Genomic DNA, 22553 nt, shown 5'->3' on the forward strand with positions numbered 1-22553 from the left:
TATTATGTAAAGAAACAAGGAAACATAAAAATGAGGAATTTTTGAAGCTTTATAGTGAAGGGTGTTTTAAGGATTTCAAGTAAGTTCCTAATTCTTTTTTTTTTTTTAATTGATTTCTAACAACATCCAGTTAATATCTAGTTTACTTAAATTCTTTTACTAGATGCAAAATATCTGTTGAGTTATAAGCAAAGCTTTGAATCTTTATGGATTTTGGAAATCATGATACAATGTCCTTACAGTTTTATTTCTTCATAGTATAGAAAGAAACCTTGTGTTCTCTTTGCCTCATTAGAATCTCATGTGAGGCTCCTGTCAGCTACAAGTTTGTTCAGTTTATCTCAAGAAAAAAGGAAGAAAAAAGCTTAAAACTTTCCTTAGATATGTCAATCGAAAGGATCGCAGTGGCTGGAACATTACGTTCAGAAGAGTATCATTTATATCAGATAACGCAGAATCTTTCTGTGGCCCATTTTATTCATCACTAAAACAGACTATATTTATGTAAAAGCCTGACCTCACCCTGCAATTAGCCTGAAATTAAACTGCACTATATAAAGATGTTCAGTCAGTGATTCCAGCATGTATTTCTCTTCCTGTGCTATTTCGTTAGCTGAGAAGTACTTTCATTTGGATCACAGCTTCACAAAAGATGAATTGTATTCAAATTTGAATTGGCCAGGGAGAACAGGGCCTGACATTCAATCTTAAAGCGTTTCTTCACTTGGCTATGTGAAGATTATTAAAATTTCCAAATTCCAGTGATTTATCTCAGATTTTTCTGCAGGCTACATTCATTTATATACAAATTCACTGCTTTCTTTCCAGTCATATGGTAAAGATATATGCTTCTTATTCACTTTCTTTCATCTATGTTTTTATTGTATTTGTGATGCTTGCTGGACTAAACAGCAAATTCTATCAGGTCTCCGATTCTGAGACATACCTGTTGGTCACCTGTTGGGACCAACTGCATCAGCGGAACATTTGTAAGTCCATGGGGCTTGACGGGATTCACCTCGAAGTACTGACTTAGTAGACCTGTGACCTGCTCAACAATTTACCATAAGTCCACCCATCTATAAAAGGGCAAGAGAAGATTCAAGAAACTACAGGCCTGATTTTAACATCAGTCACTGGAAAAGTTATGGAGAAGATTGTCCCAGGGGATACAAAAAGGCAGTTAAAGAACAGAGCAATTATCAGGCACACTGTAAATCATAAGACTTCATAAAGGTTGTTTAAAACTCATTTCCACTCTTTTCAGACTTTAAACAGTTTGAGGGAAAAACCATAACAGAACACAGACATAAACTGTGTCTTTCTGCAGACAGTCCTCTTCTTGACTATATGACATAGAAAAAGGCAAAACTTTATATGGTTATATACAGAAAGCTCTTTGTTTCACCTGTCAGAAAAGAAAAAAAGAAATAGCTATTGATGATCAGCTGGCAGCGCAGTTCCTGTCACAACAATACACTTTTGAGTTTTCTGTTAAGAATCCTGTACTAATTCACTTCATTTATATATAAAATTTCACCAGTGAAGCTGTGATTATATACCCATAGCTGTTGGCGAGAAAAATAGTTTGCAAAAAATGAGTAACGGGACAAAACTACTAGAGATTGAATAAACAGCAAATGCTTCCTCAGTTCACACTTTACCAGAGTTGTGGTTTGATTTAACTCTGAAGCAGAGCTTTCTTAAACAGTGAGCATAGGAACTAATTTTTCTTTAGGTACACAGCAACACATAAAGCTGCATTATGAAACAAGTTTATTAGTGGTAAATAAACCACATGGTTGCCTAATAAAATTGGGAGATGCAAATCTGCCTTCTCATAGTTTGCTTTTCATTAGCTCACCACAAAAACTGCCAACACTTTAAAATGGGGAAATATTTTCAGGAATCTCACTAAAATGTATACTTCCTTAAGAGTAAAGTAATGAATAACCCATTGATTTTCAGCAAATCTTGTCCAAACGGATATACTGATCCTAAGCATATTTACAAACTCTGGAACAGATTTATAAAAACCATAATATAAATGCAAATCTTACTAGTAAATAGTAAAGAAAATTTTTGATTTAGACATTTTTTCATTGCACTGTATGAGTACAACCACTACATTTATTTATAAATCAGAATTTTAGTACTCAGCCATTTGCATCAAAAATAAAATACAGCTCTTATGCATTAACTCATAATTAGGTTTTTTAAATTCCAATCAGAATTTGCACAGAGTTCCTGAAGTTGAGATTTAGTAATGAGTTCCATAAAGTTTATGTAATTTGTTTCTCTTGTCTTCCTTCAAAGTTTAGAATAAATCACACTCCAGCCACAATGCACCCTTAGTTATGTAGAAAATAGCAATTTGTTATTATTTGCCAAACTTAACCATGATGCTTCTACAAATCCTCTGCAATAAAATCATCAACAAACCCCAGAAATTACTTATTTTAATTTATGGCAGGTATTTTTAAGCACATAAAAGAATCAGTCTGCAATGGTGTATATGAAGAATGAATTTTCCTTGGGCAAAGTTCTACACTCTTTTGGTTTAACTTTCAAAGTCCATCAAAAATTACACTGCTGCATAAAATAACTGCTTCTACATTATTCTCCACGTGCACTTCTTGCCACCAGCCTTATGTGGGCACTAAATCTTGTATTGCAGATCAGATCTGAGACCCAAAACCAAAACAAACACCCAAAGGAAAACCAACAGCAAAACCAAACAATAACGTTCCAGTCAGATGTGAAACCATTAAAGTCAGCAGCACAGAACTGATGGATACTTCTGATTCAGTGTTACAATAGCTTCAAGTCTTTGGAAGAATCCAATTTCAATAGCAGGGACTCATAATTTGATGGAATATAGGTGACAGGAAGGCGCAGGGACAGAAAGGGAGTGGGGTAGTAAATGTGAAGTGATGTATCAAAATCAGAGGGAGGCAAACATATCTTCGCATTAAAAAAAGAAATAAAAAAATTCTGAAACACTTCGTAAAATGGGAAAAATTCAAATGAAATTTAAATTTCAGTAGTGTTCTTCCACATTAAGACAAATAAATTATCTTAAAAACAAGATGTGTAACTAATAATTTTATCTAGGTTACAACCTTCTCTGAGCACTTACATATATTAGGTTTAAATTTAATTTATATAATTCTTTATATTACAAACAGAGTTTCTATTCAAAAGCTCATTTGCCAAACCCTTTCCTTGTCATAGAATAAAATCCGACAACGAAAGGTCACAGCATGCTGAGCATAAGTGCTGCAGACACAAGGGAGTGCTCTCCATATTTCAAGTAAAAATAAAGAAGATTAAAATAGAAATGTTCCCCTCATTTTATGTTGATTCGATTAATTATGCTATTTTATAATACCTGGAACTTTTGTAGCAGAGCACTGATTCCACTGAGCTTAATCAAGATTTTCAGATGCATAAATAAGAGAAGCATTACTCTTTTGTCTTCAAAGTATACCTCCATTTTCTTTTTAGCACTGGGGCTAAATCCCCTTCTCAAGCATAGCAGTTTCAACAGGGCAAAGTACTAGCTGATTCCTGATGGGATGCAGAATCCAGAGCATAACTCAATTTTCAAATAGATCTTATAGTCACAAAATGGAATAAACTACAGATTTTGTTTGGAAATATAATGAATCATGCCTGCAGCTGCTGCCTCTCATTTTGCACCTGAAAGTCTGAGAGTACATCTGCACTTACAGGCTCATACACTTTGCAAATAGCTTAAAATCTGACCAATATTTTCCTTTATATGCATAACTCATGTAGACCATTGGCTCATATATTGATTGAAGCCAGAGTGAACTTCGTTGAAGTAATGTGGACTAGTACTATAATGGAAATTAGATCTGGGCTCATCTGTTTATATCATATCCATTTATCTGGCAGAGAGGACTAATCAGGGAAATCTGAACAATTAACACAGCCCAGCACCTAGACAGATGCAACCATCTTATATAAAATTAGATTCTTCAAAATGATTTAGTGAGGAAACAACTCACAGAGAAAAAAATATTTTTGTACAGTCTCCAGCTTTGTGTTCTAAAGCCATTTTTTGCTAGAAGAAAAAGCAATAAAACCCTTAGAATAGCAAAGTATCACAATTTGAGCTGAAGCCCATGATTTTTTTTGTTTGCTGCCTTGCATGTTACAAAAAATTATGATAAAGTCTGTCAGTTTGTAAACTGTACAACTGTAAATATGTTGGGCTACAAAATTCAGCTTTTCTGGATTTAAGTATATATATATCTATATTACAGTTAATATATAATGATAAAAACATACAAAAATATTAATAGCTGGACTATTTTTTGATACAACTATTTGGATTTTGAAGTGTCCATGTCTATACATAGCTCAATTAAGCCAGCAGAAGGAAGATTTTGCCAACTCAGTGCTTGTTCCATCTGCTGAAATAAAGATAGCATTTGTACTTAGCTTCAACAAACTTTAAAATAAAGTTCTTTAACTGTATTTCTATCAACAGATGTCACTGCTGCCTATGAAAGCCTAAAACCTTTGGTTTTAAGGTGTGTTTATATGTTCTAAAAAGAAAATAAATTTGTGTTCGCTGTAAATATGACTGCAGAAACATTATGTGAAAAAGAGAACAGATATGTGTGTTACTTTTGCCTTATAGAGTACTGAAAAAACTTTCTGAATGAAGAGTACCTCTGTTATATTGTCTTGTCTTGGTGGTTAGATTGCTAAAAATTATACCTGGCCCTGTCTCGAGGAACTGTTGGCAGATGAGGTGATTGGTGCTATTGGCCTCCTAGATCTCATGCACAAGGTCTTGAGTTCCTTTCTCTGGACTCAAAATGGGAACAGAAAGGATTATGTCTGAATCCATTTTATAATTCTAATTTAAAGCTATAGTCACCTATCCTTAGTTTAACATTAATTGGTCTAATCTCAGCTGCTTTAATGCTAGTCTGTCAGCAAACCGGCAGTATTTTTTATTGCTATTGACCACTCTCCTGATAAAAACAGATCAATAAACAAGATGTTCTTCCCGGAGTTTTGTAATACCTTTATCTTATATTCTTTCTTGATTTGCCTATTTTTATCCCTAAGTATTTACTTGATTTGTCTCATAGCTTTTAGACTTCTACAAAATGGTTTGCATTGTTCAATTGTCTTTTAAGAGATGAGGTTTTATTCATGTTAATTTTGCGATAATTCATTCAAGAAGAACTATTAGTAAAGACAGAATTCTGTTTTTCAGCTATTTGATTTAAAGAGCTGCATATCAACATTTTGGAGATAGAATAAAAGAAAACAAAGAACAAGAGACTGAATTTTCTTAGACTGAATTATGTTACAAAAACATCAAGATATTTTTTCTACAAAGTACATCAGGATTTTCATACACAAGCAGTATTATGAAGCAATTGAGGTAATCTGCCGATGGAATCAGATTTTCACAGCAAATCTGCAATAAAGACTTCACATTCCAAATGGACTGCTCTGGTAAGCAGCCCTTGTTCAGGCTCCAATGCTGAAGAGCACGTTTTTTATTCTGACTTAAGTTTGTGCTTTACTTTTACTATTAGTTTCCTGCTGCTATCCCCATACTCTGATCACAATGGGTGAGTTCTTAAGAGCTATCTTCCAGGACAGCTCTTTCTATCCACTGTGCAGACCACAGACGGCCACAATTCCAGGAAATGCTCAGCACCAAGAGGACAATTCCAGCAGAGCTCAGATATCAGTTAGATACTAAGCTAGGTAACGACATTTAAAGATAAGGCTTAAAACACTGTGGATAGGAATAAGCCTCCAGAGTAATCTGACCTTTTAAAGTTCCTTAACAAAAAGCAAACTCTTGAAAAGTTCATTTTGAATACAGGACTGAGCTCATGAAGCAAATTACAGCACGTAAAGCTCCAATGTGTTGCAAATTATGTCACCAAAAAATCAAAAAAAGAGACAAAATGTCAGTAATAAGTAGATCAAAGGAAGTTACTGGTATGAATTCAAAGCTAAGATGAACTAAGAAAAATAATTATAGCAGCTGTGTTTCCCCAAGTATTTCTGAAGGTTGTTTGTAAAGCCAAATAATTAATGAACAGAATTCAAGCAGCCAATTTCCATCTCTTGTGAAAAAGCACTTAAGCAGATACTTAAGTTCCCTGACTTTACCTCATATTCAACTATATGCAAATTGGATGCTATTAAGTCTTATAAAAAAAGAAAGTTATTACTACATTAGTGTTAGATGAAGCCTAATGTGTTAAGAGATACTCTGGGAAAAGAATTCTGATTTGACATTTCTGTTAAATATGATCATAGCTTCCCTCAGAAGACAGAGTTTTATACAGATCATAATATACGGCATAATTAATTAAAATCTATTTATATGTTATATGATACATAATCACTGATATTCATTTTAGGTCAGGGAAGAGAGAAAAGAGATGAACAGTTTGCCGCTACAACAGAAAAACTCACTGTAGAGTACACAAACAACTAGGAACTATAGCAGTAAAAGGTTACCGTTTTCTTTTGAGGAAAACTCATATTTCCTGTATAGCCACCAAATTCACAACATGTACGCAAAACCTAAAGAATTAATCTTTGACAGCTGAAGTATTTGTGATCTAGTAGCAAACACCTATGGCAGTACTGTTGCTAAAGAATGAATTAGTAAAATGATACTCTGATTAATTCAGAAACGAAACGTGAAAAATAGGACAGTGGGAAACAGGAGAAAATTCAGATAACCCCAGGCATGTTCCTGGAGTAGCTTGCTTCAGATATTCAGATGTTGGATTTCAGTGGCTGAATACAAAAATGTGTTGATATACCTTACGAAATGCATGCATATGTCCAATTATTCATTACCTCTCATACCAAACGTACATTTCTAAAGAAAGAGCAGTGAACATAAAATACATTTTCCCATCTCTCAGTACAAAGCCACTACTGGATAAAACAGAAAACAATCATTAGACATGCAATAAATGTGCAGTGGCTTCTTTGTAAATTCACGATTATCAACCAGAAGAAAAAAATACAAATAAAAAATAAGAAAAAAATGACATTTGCCATTACCACCTATGCTGAGTCTGTCACCAATGCAGCACACAGTAACCAGCCAGGGATGCAACTGGATTACAAATCTCAGCATAAGCAAAAAATGGTACTGGAAACAAAGGCATTGCCGTAGGCAATGTAATTTCTTCGCAAGTCAGCTAAGTCTCACTAACATAGACACTCACAAGACCTGTATGCTTAGTACAGAACTGTCCATCTGGTCACTGCTAGCAGTTGAAATTCCAACAAATATCAAACACAGATGCTAAATATCAGCTCCAGAAATTTAGCTTCAGTGTTGAACTGTGTCCCAGCATTTGTCTATTGTGTTAGGCTGATTCTATGAACTTATGCTGAATTTAGGTGAGATGAAGTAGTTGCTTCATTATTTTGCGTACCATTGTTGGCCCATGGCATCCTTTTTTCTCTTACATAAAATGGGGACTAAACAATGCTTCCTCGCATTCTTACCTTTTTAATTTTTTGTTTAGTCTGATTGCCACAATTTGGAGTAAAAATTTTCCAGAAATTTTAGAAGAAAAACCAGTCTTGGAACACTCTAGTCATGGCATCTTTCCATAACATTACAAATAAATGGCATAAGGGGAAACTGAATTAGTTCTGTCCTGTAATGCTTCCACCATTTTGAAGGAGTCATTAGTGGGAAAGAGGTGGAAAATGCTGTGCTGATGTATTTAACATATGATCGAACCAACAAATTTGTGTTGGCCAATGAAGATGGTTCATCAAATCTTTATCAAGGGTTCTGCAGTTTCAACTCATTTTTATTACTTATTTTATATCTACCAGAGTTCAAGTATAAAGTGCAAGAATCCTTGAGGCTATTTGCTTTTAAGACCAAAGAACTACTGGATAATTCCAAGAATATCTACCTATAACTAGGCAAGAGCACACAGGGAATATATTGTTTGGCCAAACACAGTGCGACTGTCTGTCAGAACACCTCATGTCTTCCACCGCAAAGTCTCCTCTTTCACATCTAATGCTGAGAAAATTCCCAGTTTTTTTTTCTTTGAATGCTGTTACTTGTTCACCACATTTCATACAGCATCCCCAAAGTTACAGAGGAAGTTTACATCACCAGGCTTTCTCTCACTTTTTTTTTCCTTTTTTTTTTTTCTCCTGCTGCTCGCAATAACTACAGAATAATAGAATAAAATACACATTGTCAGAAGGGAGTTTTCAGCAGGTTTGTATTTACCCTCTGTTTGAACTGGATTAGATGTTCTTTCATGCAAGAAGGCTAAGGGTAAAATAAAAACTCTCACTTGTGTGCTTAAGAGAATATGTGCTAAATAAAACCATTTCTGTGAAATATTACTGTGCTTTTTTGCTGCTTTTTTTAACAGAAAAATTCAGACAAGTTTGGTTTTGTGCAAATGCAGTCAACACAGACAACAGTTCTTTGCAGATCTCAGATGCCATTAAACCACAAAATACTAGTAAGACGCTTCAGACCAGTATATGAGAGGCTGTTCAACAAAGCAAGTAATTTAAGTTATTGAGAGACCATCTGGCAATTGGAGCATTATGCTGCACCTATGTTAACAAATTTTACTAATAAAATTTGCCTCTTACTATTATATCACCTTAAGGCAGATGGGATCTACTGAAATATCATGAACTGCTCCCAGCTGTGGGAGGACAAACAGAAAAATCAAGACATGAACCAAGTTATCCCGCAATTTCTCAGCTAAAAAAACAACATGCAGATGGTTTTACGTGTGACAGAGAATCCAAGTGATATTGCAGACTATTTTGAATTCTTCAAAGCAAGGTCAAATGCTACATCTAAAAATTACCAATAGCAGATTTCCTCCAATATGGATATTAATCTGGCTCTCCAGCTTGGTATCACTTCATACACCCCAAACTGTGCCTCTTGCATGTTAACTTCATTTGCCGTCTCTCTCACTTACCCCAGTCTGCACTCCTGTTTGCTGGCTAGAGGCTCTGTATATTTGTCTTGCAAGTATGAAATCATAGTATAATGTGTCTTTAAAAAGGTAACACTGATGTTGGTTGGTGCATAACTCCCGTCTTCAGAGGAACAATGTTAAAGAGACTGATAACTGAAGTGAAAGTCTGGCAGACTCAATTAAAACAGGAATTTAAAAAATGACATCAAAAGGAACAGATCGGTGTAGAAAGTTAACTGGATAAGTTATCTGTGGAAATTAGTACTCCAAAGCATCACATTTTCACAAGGGAACAAAAACATCCAGTTTGCACACTACACAGTCAGGCAGGGGCAGAATGCCATGTGGTTCACTGGTGTTGGTTTGGATATGCAATATACTCAGGTGCACTGGACTTCTGCTTTCTCAATATTTCACGTTCATTCTGTACGCCCCATGCCAGCATTTTGATACATGTGTTGGAGCTCTGACAGAATAATATTCTGTCTCCGCTGTTTGGAAATCATGAACCACTCAGCCAAATTCTGTAGTTCTACATCAAGGAAATTTTCAAATGAAAAAGGAAGACATCAATTGAAATCCAGATGCACAGTTGCCTTGAAGGAGAGGCCATTGGGACGCATAAGCACAATGTCACACAGCTTTTTCAAAAAGTAATCTGATAGCAAAAAAGGTGATTTGCAGTGGGAACACCACATGAATGTGAGCATACTTTACTAAAGTAGCTATGCTGGTAGTAATCTGCTGGAAGAAACATTTCTGGTAAAATTTTGCAATGTGGATGTGCTGTACATGATTTGTGAAATTGTTTCCACCTTGATATTACAAAGATTACATCCCTGTCAAAATTACAACAGATGCTTCAGTGAAATGCAAAGAAGTTTCAAGGTGGTTGACTACAATGACATTTTGTTTTGGTTTTAAATTTTGGCAACAGACAGCATTATTACTGTTCTCCATAGCATTACTGTATTGATTCAAAATAGGCACTCACAGACTGGAATTGTAAGGGTTTTCCCCCTTTGGTATTAATTTAGATATTGTCTTCTGTTCAGTAAACTTAGTATTTCAATAATTTGTGGAAATATTGCATTTGCTTGGTTAAAATGTGGATTTCATTTCCAATCACACAAAAAATTTAGTGTTTTTTATTCCATTTGCTTCGAGAAAAGAATCTGTCTACCATATTTTTGGAAGTGCTTAACTAGAAAAAAACAACAAATGGAACTGCTATATTACACACACACAAAAGGTATTTCCTCTACAAATGAAAATATTGCTCATTATTGCCATTGTATGTAAAGTCTATAAGTTAATTTCATTACAGTAGTTCTACTTTACGCAGCTCTATAATCAAAGTGTAGAATAATTAGGATCACTAATAATTTTCTCAAGAGTCATCTGTCAGCACCCATAACTCATTATAAAACCAATTATGTCACTTCTGGCATATCTTTCAATACTTTGGTGTCTGCCAAAGTAAAAATCAATAAAAGGTTATTGCTATTCCAAGTCTGTTATCAGTTAAGTGGCTCCAGAGGCATTCCCTGTTGGGGAACTGCCATTAAAGCTTTCAGAACTGCGTAATCCTGGAACATGATTAGACTACTCCAGTGAGCGTATTTCAAAACACGGAAGTATTTTCAGACTTATCATTAATACCTCCAGTTAAATAGTTACCATGAAACACAGATGTAGGGTTGAAAAAACCAAACAAACTTGTTGGAAGTTAGAACATATTTCTATGAGTATGTGTTTGACAACAACTGTGTCTCAACCGACTTCTCCTGGTCTGTGTTCATTCCTTGCCAACCAGGCAAACACTCCTCCACTTTAATACTCAATACATGCATTATAAAACACTCCGGATTTCAAGGTCTGTAAATCCCACTTATGTGATGCCACCACCACATGCTACTACTGCAATTAAAGTCTTGGTTCTTCACCACAATGAAACCTTAGTAACTATTTTGCCAGAGCTGCTCATCTGCCTACATGTTATATTTCCATATTGCTGATCTTTGAGAATTTATTTTTGTGTTGCCAAAAGAAATGTTTCAACAGCAGCTGTTCTTCCAAAAGAAGTAGCTCCAAATAAACAAAGAAATCAGTTTGTTAGGTCTAAATAGGTTTATAGGCAGTTTGAGTGCAAATGAATGAATTCATGAAGAAGACTCCATTTACAGTTATGCATCTTTGCAGAATCAGGGCCTGATGAGTGGACACAGTGAAGAAGGAGCACTTTAGAGCAAGGAGTAATTTTGCTTGTATGAATAAATAACATAGAGGTAGTACTGTAATGGAGCAATGAGAGAGGAGTCAAAACACACTATGTTTGGGAATAACCCCTCTGTAGACCAATCTCCAGGATGGCAAATCCCTTACTCCCATGTGAGAACACTGACAGATCATAAAACCAAGTGTGTGCAGGTGAAGGTGCCCTCTGAGCCTTCTTTACTGTCAAAATTGACAGCAACAAACTTGCAACTTCCCGTCATCAACGCTCAATGCTTTGCATTCATGTCACTGACAAGCTTAATGTGAACTATGACAAATACAACTGAATCACATTAAATGAAGCACACACAAAAGCTCTTTTGATCATTCAGATTAACCAATAGTACAGTAGAGAACATTCAGAAGGTGAATCTCAATGAAAAATCCTCTAACACTTTTTACTACAGAACAAGTATTACCATTAAAACAACACTAGGTCATCTTTCAAAACTGCCTACATTCACAAACCAAAATTATCTCTGTGAAAGAAAGTATATGGAAATGAGATCACTCAATTTCTTTTACCTTTGCAATGTTCTCATGCAGTTTGAAGGAGGGATCCAGCTCTTCAGTTCTTGTCGCATGCATAGGAAAAAGAGCTTCGGAGACAAAGCTAGAATTCTGTGAGAAAGAAATCAGAAAACTTTTAGCATTCAACATCCATTTCTTCCTCCTAATGCTTACTGAATTTTGTTCAGAGTTTCAAAACTCTTCAAATTGTTCTTAAGTTTTGGTAACTAACAGCATTTTACTCATCCAATTAACTGATTCCAAGTCCCAGAAAGAGGCAAATCCCCCCTAAATTTTATGACTTTCTGCAACTGCAGTTGTCTTTGTAATCATGCTTCCTAAACCAGCAAAGAAATTTGCCTAGAGGCAAAAAAACAAACCACCTAACTTGAATGAGACAAGACTTAGTCTTCAGAGGAAATATAAACACAATAACCACAGAACATACTTTTATCTTCTGTGAACATCCTACTTCTGTGTACAGTAATATCATCTACATAACATGGTCAGTTCCCTACAGTTATACCCCCTAGGTTGACCACTTTTTAATATTATTTCTACAAGATGTTTGCCTCTTCTCATACGGCAAGAAAGCAAGCAAGCAGGTTGCATATTTGCTGACATACGGCAATGATAAATTGATATCCAGGAGTGGACTGGAAAAAGAAAAAACATACCAAATAAAACCCTAGATCTCAAACATACATAGGCGCCTAAATTGAGATTTATAAATCTATATCATTCTATGTTTGTGAACTTGGTATAATAGTTCAGAAACAAAACTAGAAAGAAAAATATTTTTGTACATCCCCATATAAAATTATGCTTACTTTTGTTAAGTGCCTGTAGATGAGGGGAACCTCTAGTCATGGCTAGAACAGCTAAGAAACCAGTGTCTATGTAATCTCCACTAGGTATAAAAACAGGTGCAGATGTCCACCTTGATGGACCATATGCTCCGTTTATTTGGTAAGCATATTTGCATTGCACCTACCAACAGCAGTGAGACTCACACAAAAATATATAATTAGCCCTCATTCATAACCATTTTTGCATTCAGTTGTACATCTAGGCGGTACATAACTGGTCACAGAAATGTCAGAATAATAAATGAAGTCATTCCCCCCCCCCCCCCCCCAGAAGGAAGGGAAGATCTCAGAGAGAGGATCCATAAACTCACTTATTATAAAGATAAAATACATACTTCAAGATTATTTCATTACATCTATCCATCTGTTTTAAGCTGGTGCATGAGTTTATAGAGCCATGCCATTTGACTGAAGGGAGGTTGAGGAAGATACTCTTTCTGCTGCAGTGGTGCTAACGCTGTTCATCAACATTTGCATAACTGGAATTAATAACTTAGAAAGAGTTACATTATTTATATTCTTTCTTAAGTATCTTACTGAGTGCTATATGAGATCAGACCATCACTGCATCTAGACAAATGTTCTTACTTTGGAATCTAAAAGAGGAGGACCAGGTGCACGTACTGCAGGGGAACACTTCATCTGCTTTTATTCCCCCATGCCCCAGACACACACCTGAGGTTAGGTTTTCTAGTAGTGCTATGTTCTTACCACATTCTGTAGTGAGACACAAAAGCACTGAAAGTACATATTCATACCCATCTTCTCAATTTCGGTGCCTTCACAAAGCATCTAATTGAGATGGGATGTACTCAAGCATCTGTATGTTTCAAAGACTGAATGATTTAATGCTCATAACCACGCCAGGCTGCTCCTTCCAGAAACTATGCACAAGACAAGAATTTTCCTGTTACTTGGGAATTTTATCCATTTACCAATATGTTCACTGCTCTCCTTCCCTACATGTGAATATCTTCTGCTTGTCTGTTTTACCAAGAAAGGAATGCTCAGGATTCCTGTGCGCCGTCAATTCAAGAAAAGCACAAGGGTGAAATTCACAGCAGCTCCTGAAGTTTATCAGTGGCTCTGATGGCTATTCTTGTCTTACCATCATGTACACTAATCACATTAATAATTTATTCATTATATTAACTGCAATTATTCCTTTGATCTTTTATGAATAGGGAAGGATAAATATTAAAATAAAAATAAAAATAATAAAAAATGACTGATTATCTGTGTGGTAGCATCACCAATAAAAAGAGTAGAAAGACTAATAAAGTTACTTCAAAGTGACCAGCAGTTCTCTCTAATGAAAAGAACAGTATTTTACTCATACTTATCAATTTTTAAAATAAATACGTACAGATGCTCGCCTGCACAGTCTCGCTTTCCAGTAATTTTTGTCAAAGTGTTTAGGGCAAGCTTTAGTTGGAGTGGCATCATCCATGTAGTTAAATAACTACTAAATTTCCAAACCTCGCATATAAAACAACCCTACTTTTATTCTGCAGGACAAACAGTTTATGCAAATACATGCTTGCATGAATATTATTACAGTGAGTGTGTAAAATGGCAACACAAATTGGAGGCACATGACACCCGTAACTATCAAAGACAAAGGAGAAACGGCCCATATTCCTCTTTGGTGACATAACATCTCTGATTATCAACATCTACCTTAAGTCATCTATCGGAGTTCTTCCACTCTCAAGCAGAGTTACAGTAACAAGATGCTATCACACTGAAAATGATGCAGAACACCAGTTAATGTATGACTGAAAGGAACAAATTCAAAACATTCCCAGGGCTAAGTCACACAACAATGGAAGCAAAACAATTAACTTTTGGAAATTTTTAAAATACTTCCTTATTGGTTTCTTACCTACAACATATTTAATGGAAAGAGGAAGAATTAGCAGAGCTAGCTATGTACTTCATCCTCTAGAGGAAAGCCTGTTTTGATGTTCAACTGAATTTGGTTTCAACACTTAACATTCCTAGAAAGGAAAAGAGCTAAAGTCTTTTCCTGTTACCATTATTTTACCTAAGCTACCTTTTTCCCAGGCTATTATATTCCCTGAGCACAAAGACAGACAGACATACATGACTTTGACTCTGACTTTGAGACCGATCAATAGAACCACTGCCAACATCTAGATAAAATTTTGTTCTTTGAATTTGTAGCAAAGCTTTTCGTGAATATACAGAATTTAAAGCACTATGTAAAGTTTCTCCCTCACCACTAATGAGGAAGTGACTCTTTCATTATTTATTCAGTTCACAGGCCTGTCTTCCATGTGCTATGAAATCTATTGGAACTCTTGAAAGTTTCACCATTTTTTGTTCATGAAGCAGGAGGTCTTGCTCCTTTTGCACAATTTAAATAGAAAGAAATACTAGGTCATAAGTATTTGAATTTTACAGGTGAGTGGCATGATTGAACCCCAAGCAAACTGGAGTTCTGATGTGGACCAGTTTTGCTGTATTCCTAGAAGCAAATGGAGAGACAAACTTTATTTTTGTTCAAAACTAGGTTTTCTGAGAACAGAATTCAGGGTAATAGTCTTTGTCAAAAAGTAAAAAAAAGTTTTCTAAATAACTTTTGTCTCTTGTCTCTCTACACAGGGATGTTGTTATTTTTAGTTTCTTCCTACGACAACGAGCTGAGAGAGCTGGGGCTGTTCAGCCTGGAGAAGAGAAGGCTATAGAGACCAGATAGTGGCACTTTGGTATCTAAAGGGAGGCTATAAGAATGAAGGAGACAGACTCTTCAGCAGAGTTTGTCCGTAGCAGTCTATTGTGATAGGACAAGAAGAATTGGTTAGAAATTAAAAGAGGGGAGATTTAGATAGGGTTAAGGAAGAAGCTTTTTACAGCACAGTCCCTGCTTGCAACCCCAAGATAAGAATTTATTTTTCCCCATGTGTCTTCTCCAGGCTATGACTATGCTCTTTGCTTGTCTGATCAGCCCCTTCTGCAATGAAAGGTTTGGAGATTCTCTTGATTTTTATTACTGCATTCCTTTCACACTGGTCCTCGCCTTCATTTGCTATATCTATGCTCTGGAGAACTCTCCCAGATCTGTTCCTCCTCTGGAAGCCACCAAGCAATTAACCCTCCTTACAATGACTTCTGACAACCTTATGGAGACCACAGCAGCTGGGCAAGGTCAGCAGGAAGCCTTTACTACTACCTCATTTTAACTGCTGCCTTTTAAAGGAACACAAAATAAAGCAGCAAAGATGAGCAATAAATCAAAGCACATGTTGGAACCATGTCAGACCATTGTGAGACACTCTAAAATTTGGGCAGTCCAATTCATCCAATTGAAAATTTTCTCTTGGCTATTTGCCAACTTTTGTACATTGTTCTGTAGATACACAGAACAATCCAAAAGGATCAAGAATGTTTTCTCTTCTGATTTTAAGCTATACTTTCATAATGTGATAGGTAGACGAGATAGTAGCAATAATTCTTCAATTCCCAGCATAAAACTGCTTTCACTCTTCAGAAGAGAAATGAATAACAGCCATTTCGAAGCTGGCTTTCAAAAATCCCATTTGTCTCATATTCCTTTTGGAATGATCAGTTAACCTGATCTTTTCAGCACTCATTTAATGAAGCATTCTGTGAAATTAGAAAGACGTTGATGTTCCACTTTTCAAATAATGGGTCACTTCTGATTAAACTTCGATTGAACATTCAACTTTCAATCTCAAAACAAATTGCCTCCTTTTCTTTTTAATTTGAACCCGATTTCTTGCTGCCCTCAGGTCTCCTGACAGTAATTAATTGATTAATGAATTGATTAAATGAGGATCTAAAGTGCAGAAAGAAAAATCTAAAAACTCCAAAGCAGGCTTGCTCTTACTTATACACGATGGACGTTTGTATTAAAATTCGGTCCTGATTTATTAGACCACTATTCCTAACTTATCCTCCCTCTACTAATAAACTGAATAGCATATTTCACCTTGTAAAGGATCTAAATTTGCCACTCCAGATGTAGCTTCCTATATCACACATCCAATTCATTTATCAACTTTCACCCAACCCATTTAAAATCACAAATAAAATCTCGCACTTCTGGTTATTTAAAGTAAACCAGAATCTATACTTAAATTTATTTTAGAGGGTTTTTTTTTTTTTTTTTTGCTGCCATTAAAAATAAAATATATAAAATAAAAATAAAAGTAAAATAATGGAAATAGTTCTGTTGTAAATACAAGTATTTTTGCTTACTAGACTAGGACAATGCTGCATCTACAATAACAATACAATAACAATATTCCTGTTTTCTTGACTGTTACTTTGGACACAGTTATATCATTAGCCTTAGTATCCCTCTCTGACGAATAATCCATAAACCTCTGCAGATTTATGCGTTTTTGTTTTGGTTTGTTTGTTTCTGAAAGTAAAATGCAGTGTTTGTGCAGTATAAACATTCAATGGAGGTTTCTTGACTCAGCAGTAATGCTCAGTCTGGAAAAGCTTTATCAGTTTGACTTGTCAATATTTGTCAATATTGTCAACAGTTACAACAACTTTTCCCTTCTTCGCTACACAATATTTGTACTTCCCATTTAGTACAGCACAAAAATAAGAGACACTTAGGAAGGAACAATAGAATGAAAGCAATGAGGAAAAAAGAAATCCTTTGGCAATTTGTACAGTTAGGTCAAACAGTATAAACACAATAGTCAAACGCTGCCATGAGTCCCCAAGCCTGCAAAGCAGATACAAAAAAAAAAAAAAAAAAAAGATGAAAGTCAAGAGAAAGCTGTTTATTTCTTCATATAGATCAAAGAATAATGTCTATATGTGGAGGAGAATTTAGAGGCATAAAGCCTCTGCTGCATCAGGACTGAGAATAAAACCTGTTGCCTGTTCACATTTATATGCTGGATCTGTTCCACTAGCTATTAACCTGCTTCACTCTTTCTGCCTTTTTGTAATACAACAGCACAAAGAGCAGAATTGCAGCAGCCTAAGGGGAACACACAAACATGCGATGTCTGGACAATAAAACAGAAAGGAAGCAGTGCTTACCTTCAAAACCAGACTGGGAAACAAGTCTACTTGGGATGCTGAATTCACCTGCAGAGCCACCACTATCGAGTTATGCCAGTCTAAAGCTACCCATAGAGGGAGGACTACAGATGCATGAGGAGGTGTCTGTATCTGTAATTCATGGACATTGCCAAAAATTTGTCATAGTATGTAGGAGAAAACCATGTCAGAATGATAAAGAGAAAGCAGTAAGCAGAACAAAAATACGTTTGAAATCTGCACTGCAGGCTCTTGCTAATTCCTTCTTCCATTTTACCCTAAGTCAAGCAATTGGCATATGGTACCTTGGCAGCAAATATACAATTCTATTATTTGTGAAACAGGTGTTTCACCTCAGATAGGCTAAAAGACCATCTCTTCTCCATTTTCCTCTTCCTTTTTTTTTTTTTTTTTTTCCTGGCAGCACAGAAGAGATTGAACCAGAGGTTTCATTGGAACAAGGGTCAAAATAAAGTAATGGAAAAGTGCATCTCATAAACTAACATATGTTTTTTCTTCAGCTATCTGGAATTTTTTTTTTTTTTTTTTTTTTTTTGAGAAGGTACAACATACTTGATTACATTTTAAGTAGATTTAGAGAAAGAGTGGATCACATTGCAAAGAACGTGCTGAAGCCAAAGTATGATTCTCAAATATGTGGTATAAACTGCACTGATGAAACAACACCAGGCATTAAGGTGTGGCATATAGGATTTCACACTAATAAAGGCCCTTAAATCTGCAAATATATCACAAAAGGGAGTGCATGTCTCTCCATCTTACTAACAGACTGGCCTTTCACTTTCTTGCAAATGCCTTTAACACCAAATCAAGCATTCACCCCTAAAATCCATGAATGATTAAGATTTAAAAGCTGTCTTTCACTGGCTAAAAAAAAAAAACTAAAGATTTAAAATATGTATCCTTTTTAATTACTTTTGTAAAGTAAACCTTTGCGGTTGCCCCTACTTACTCTGTGTCAGAAATCTCCAAGTGAGAATGATCCTGTTCTGCAAAACTGGGCATGGCTGCTGGAGTTGCTGACAAGAAGCTTTTCTTTAATAATATCCCTATTTCAGTTGACTGAAGAACTTTCGGTAAAGAAAGAAGACCAAATTAATTTCTTTTTTTCTCATTCTGTTAATGATATGCACTGACCTTGCGATGTCACCAGATGCTGGACAAAATAAGCAAGGCCTGCCAAACCAGACTGCACAGAAAACAGAAGCAGCAGAATTTCAATCACTGCTGCACAATTTACTTTATTATTCAAATCAATTGGAGCCAGAAAAAACCTTAAGCCAACAGTCATCAGACAGGAAAAGAATATAAGCACTTTTCTTTCATCTCCTTTAACATCATGTTTTCTTCCCTGCATTTCTAAGTGAATTGAAATAATCACTGTAAAGCTATAAGATTGCAGCTTAAAAGAGTAGCTTTTAAGGTTTTGGATACTTGCATAGCTTTATTCCTTTCTCATATCTTCCCTGACTGCTTCAGAAACAGAATCAGAAATGTAAATAGGAAGAAACAGCAGAAATCTAGAACCACGTGAAAGATCTCCCCCACCAGGAATATCAGTTCATCTGTAGGTGTAACGGAAAATAAAACCATTATGCTAAGGAAGCAACACAGCCTTCAAATCAGAGCTTGCTTGCATCTATCAATAAAAATACAAGCTGACTTTAATAACCTATCAGTGACTCAAATAACGGTTCATGGTTGTATGATCGTCCAGTGATCTTGACATTTTTGTTTTCAAGTTATTAAAAAAAACAACAAACTGGAGTGCCAGTAGAAAAGTATTCCAGATACTCTGCCAGAAGACTTCTAGATGATCTATTGAATTTATCACTCAGAACAACGGCAAAATGTGATTCTGAAAGGAATACATTCTCCGGGGAAGACAGATGACTTGGTGCCTTTCATCCTTAGATATCACATTCTCAGTAGCTAGATGCTCCAGTAAGTTATCAAACAGAAGCAATAATTGATGTCTAAGTAAATTTCTCACATTTTCCCATATCCCATTGACCCTGCTAAAATCCAGGCTGTTATTCTTCCACTGACTTTCAACAGTCCTCAGTCAATTCCAAGAGAATGAGGAGCCTGTGACAGAGTATGTAAGGGCAGAGTTTACAGCAACAAATCTGTATTCATGCTGTGCATACGTTAAAGAAGTTGTGCACTTTTGTTTCTGTACAGAAGGTTTATGCAAAGATCTTCCCCCTCCTGGTTGCACTGTAGAATGTCTGGGATATCAAAGCACTAAGATTTGTGAGTCTAAATATAGCCTTGGAGCAAAGTAATGCATCCGACTGATGAGAACGTCACCAGTTTCATTAACATTGGTGAAATAACAAATAATCTATTTGAAGCCATTAAATAGTTAAACATTCACTTTTTTTCAATAAAACAATTTGTGCAATCAATTGAATGTCAAATGTATTTTATCTTGTGAAAGACTGAGTCATTAACCTTCACAATTTCAGCGCCTCGCTACCAAATTTGACAGCATTTGCATACAAGTGAAGAGATGGACTGTTGTATAAAAGCACAACTTGTGAGGACTAAGCTGAATAAACTCTATGTGTATCGAGAAAATAATAAGCACTTTTATATACAAAAGACAGATGGGAAAAAGGAGAAATGTATTGGCCAGAATAAATATGGTATAAATAACTAAGAGCGTGGCTATTATAAAGACAGCATAACTCGTTAGTGAGAAGGGCAAGAACCACAAGCAGCCATGGCTCAGATGTACCTTCAAAAGCAGTCCCTGGACGACATCCTGAGGACAGGTTAGACTACATTTTATTAGACGCTGCAGTTTGTCCATAAACAAAACTAAAATCTCTCTCCACCTTGATACATGCAATTGCTTATCCCTGTCGACCTTGAAGTTCTACTGTAAACTTCATAAAATCTCCCAAAACTAAATGCAGCAGCAAACTGCACTGACAGTTTAAAAAATCAAAATCCCGAGTTCCTAAGCAACCTGCCATTCTGAGGCTGAGAAACATTTGTCCTTTGCAAATCTTTGTTAAATCTTAAAAGATTTAATATACTAGGAAAGAAGGAACAGGGAAGTGAGGAGGGAAGTTACGTGCTTGTAATTTTAGCTGCTCCCAGATATACAAACTCTCTGGTAGTGTAGACAAAAATGAGGTAACCTGGCTTCTATTTAGACTGGAAAGCCAGTGGACACCTCTCTGAAAGACAAGGGCAAAACAACTGGCACTAATTATCTTCTGAGGACATTCAAGGATAAGCTACAGAACTAAGCTAAGGCTAAAATAAATAGACCATGCTTTTGTATATACTTTATACTTTGATCCCTCAAAGAAAATGATGCTGTGATACACGTAACTGAAGTTCTTGATAAATATACTTGGATGAGTTAAATTAATTGGTGCTGTACAACTCAGTCCAGAAGGATATAAATGTTAACAGGGAAAAGATGGCAAAAAAGTTTACCAGAAGAGCCTGGTCAGTTGTAGATCATCAAGGCTGTAATCTTGAGATATCAAAATTCTTTCCTGTCTGGAAAGGGTCTTGAGGACATGCCAGAAGCAAAGGAGAGAATTATCTGGTTATGGAGTAACGGAAAGATTAATGATGTGATACATAATGCCGAGATCACTGCATTAAGAATATAGAGATCAGAAACTTCAGATCATAAAAATTGATTTTAAACACTGTAGCTGTTTGACCATTGAACCACAATAACAATACAAAAATGGCTCTCAGTAAAGGCTATCACAGATCAAATCATTTTTGCCTTAGATACAGGCAGGCAGATACAAGTGTGTGTGTGTGTACAGTTAGATTTCTTGCTTTACCCAAAGTTTGCGAGGTTAAACAAAATTTCTGTTGTATATACACATATGTATATTTATATATACTGCCTGACAAGAACCTTTCAGGAAAGAATTGGTAGAGTAATTCTTATCAGTGTTTGTTTACGATACATCTAGCTGCTTAACATGAAACGCATGTTACTTGCTCAGGTAAGTTCCAGCTAAGCTGGTGTAGCTGGAAGACAGACGTTGTGTCCATCACTGGCAATTATTCATCCTTCTCACAAATTTACAATTCATTTTTGATATATAAAGTTCATTCTGCATCAGATACACAGGCAGAAAGCTGTTCTTTCAAAAAAATGGTAGCTTGTGATAAATTCCAGCAGTCAGAGAAATGGTGGTAGCTCACTGATGGGCAGAAATGAGCTTTATTTTCACTGTTGTGTGAAATCAAAGAAATGAAGTGCTGGAGGTTATAATGGTAATGGACATAGGTATTCACCTGGAAATAGTCAGTGGCCATCAACTACTCTACAGAATTAACTATGATGGGATGACTGATAATACAGTTGCAAATTTTAGAATAAAAATAATTCTGAATGCTTCCTACAAATTTAATTCATATTAAACTGAACTCGCTGAGGCCAACTTTAAGCACTTTTATTGAACTAAATTAATTAATATAAATAACATGTCAAGGTCATAACTGGAATTGACTCAGAAGATCAGTGATTCAATAAAGACAACGAACAGAACAACCTAGATACCACGTGGTATTTGCAGTATGCTCCCAGTGTTGCCTATCCAGATGACTGGAGAAAGTCCCGAACCTTTACAGGCTGCCACCACTCCATGCCACCTGAATTCTGTTAATTTGTATGCTCAGTTTGAAACTTCATTTGACACAGACATGCACACACACACAAAAAGAAATGAAAAAGCTAAAGGACCACACAACACATATTAAATGGAGATCCTAATTGCCAGCACCCAAAGCCCACAATTTACAGACGTTCAGTATTGCTCCCCTA

At 35.8% G+C, this 22553-nt stretch overlaps 1 protein-coding gene across 12 annotated transcripts in view; it reads right to left on the minus strand.

The window, feature by feature from the left end:
- NAALADL2 (N-acetylated alpha-linked acidic dipeptidase like 2) overlaps positions 1-22553 on the minus strand; it is a 379774-nt gene that overhangs the window by 37583 nt on the left and 319638 nt on the right. For all 12 annotated transcript variants that reach the window (XM_040705739.2, XM_040705733.2, XM_040705736.2 and 9 more), the window contains one exon: positions 11814-11909. In XM_040705739.2, coding sequence (XP_040561673.1) covers positions 11814-11909 — 96 coding nt within the window. The remainder of the gene's footprint in view (positions 1-11813; positions 11910-22553) is intronic.

This window comes from Gallus gallus, chromosome 9 (genome assembly GCF_016699485.2).
Source record: "Gallus gallus isolate bGalGal1 chromosome 9, bGalGal1.mat.broiler.GRCg7b, whole genome shotgun sequence".
In the NCBI taxonomy this organism is placed as follows: Eukaryota; Metazoa; Chordata; class Aves; order Galliformes; family Phasianidae; genus Gallus; species Gallus gallus.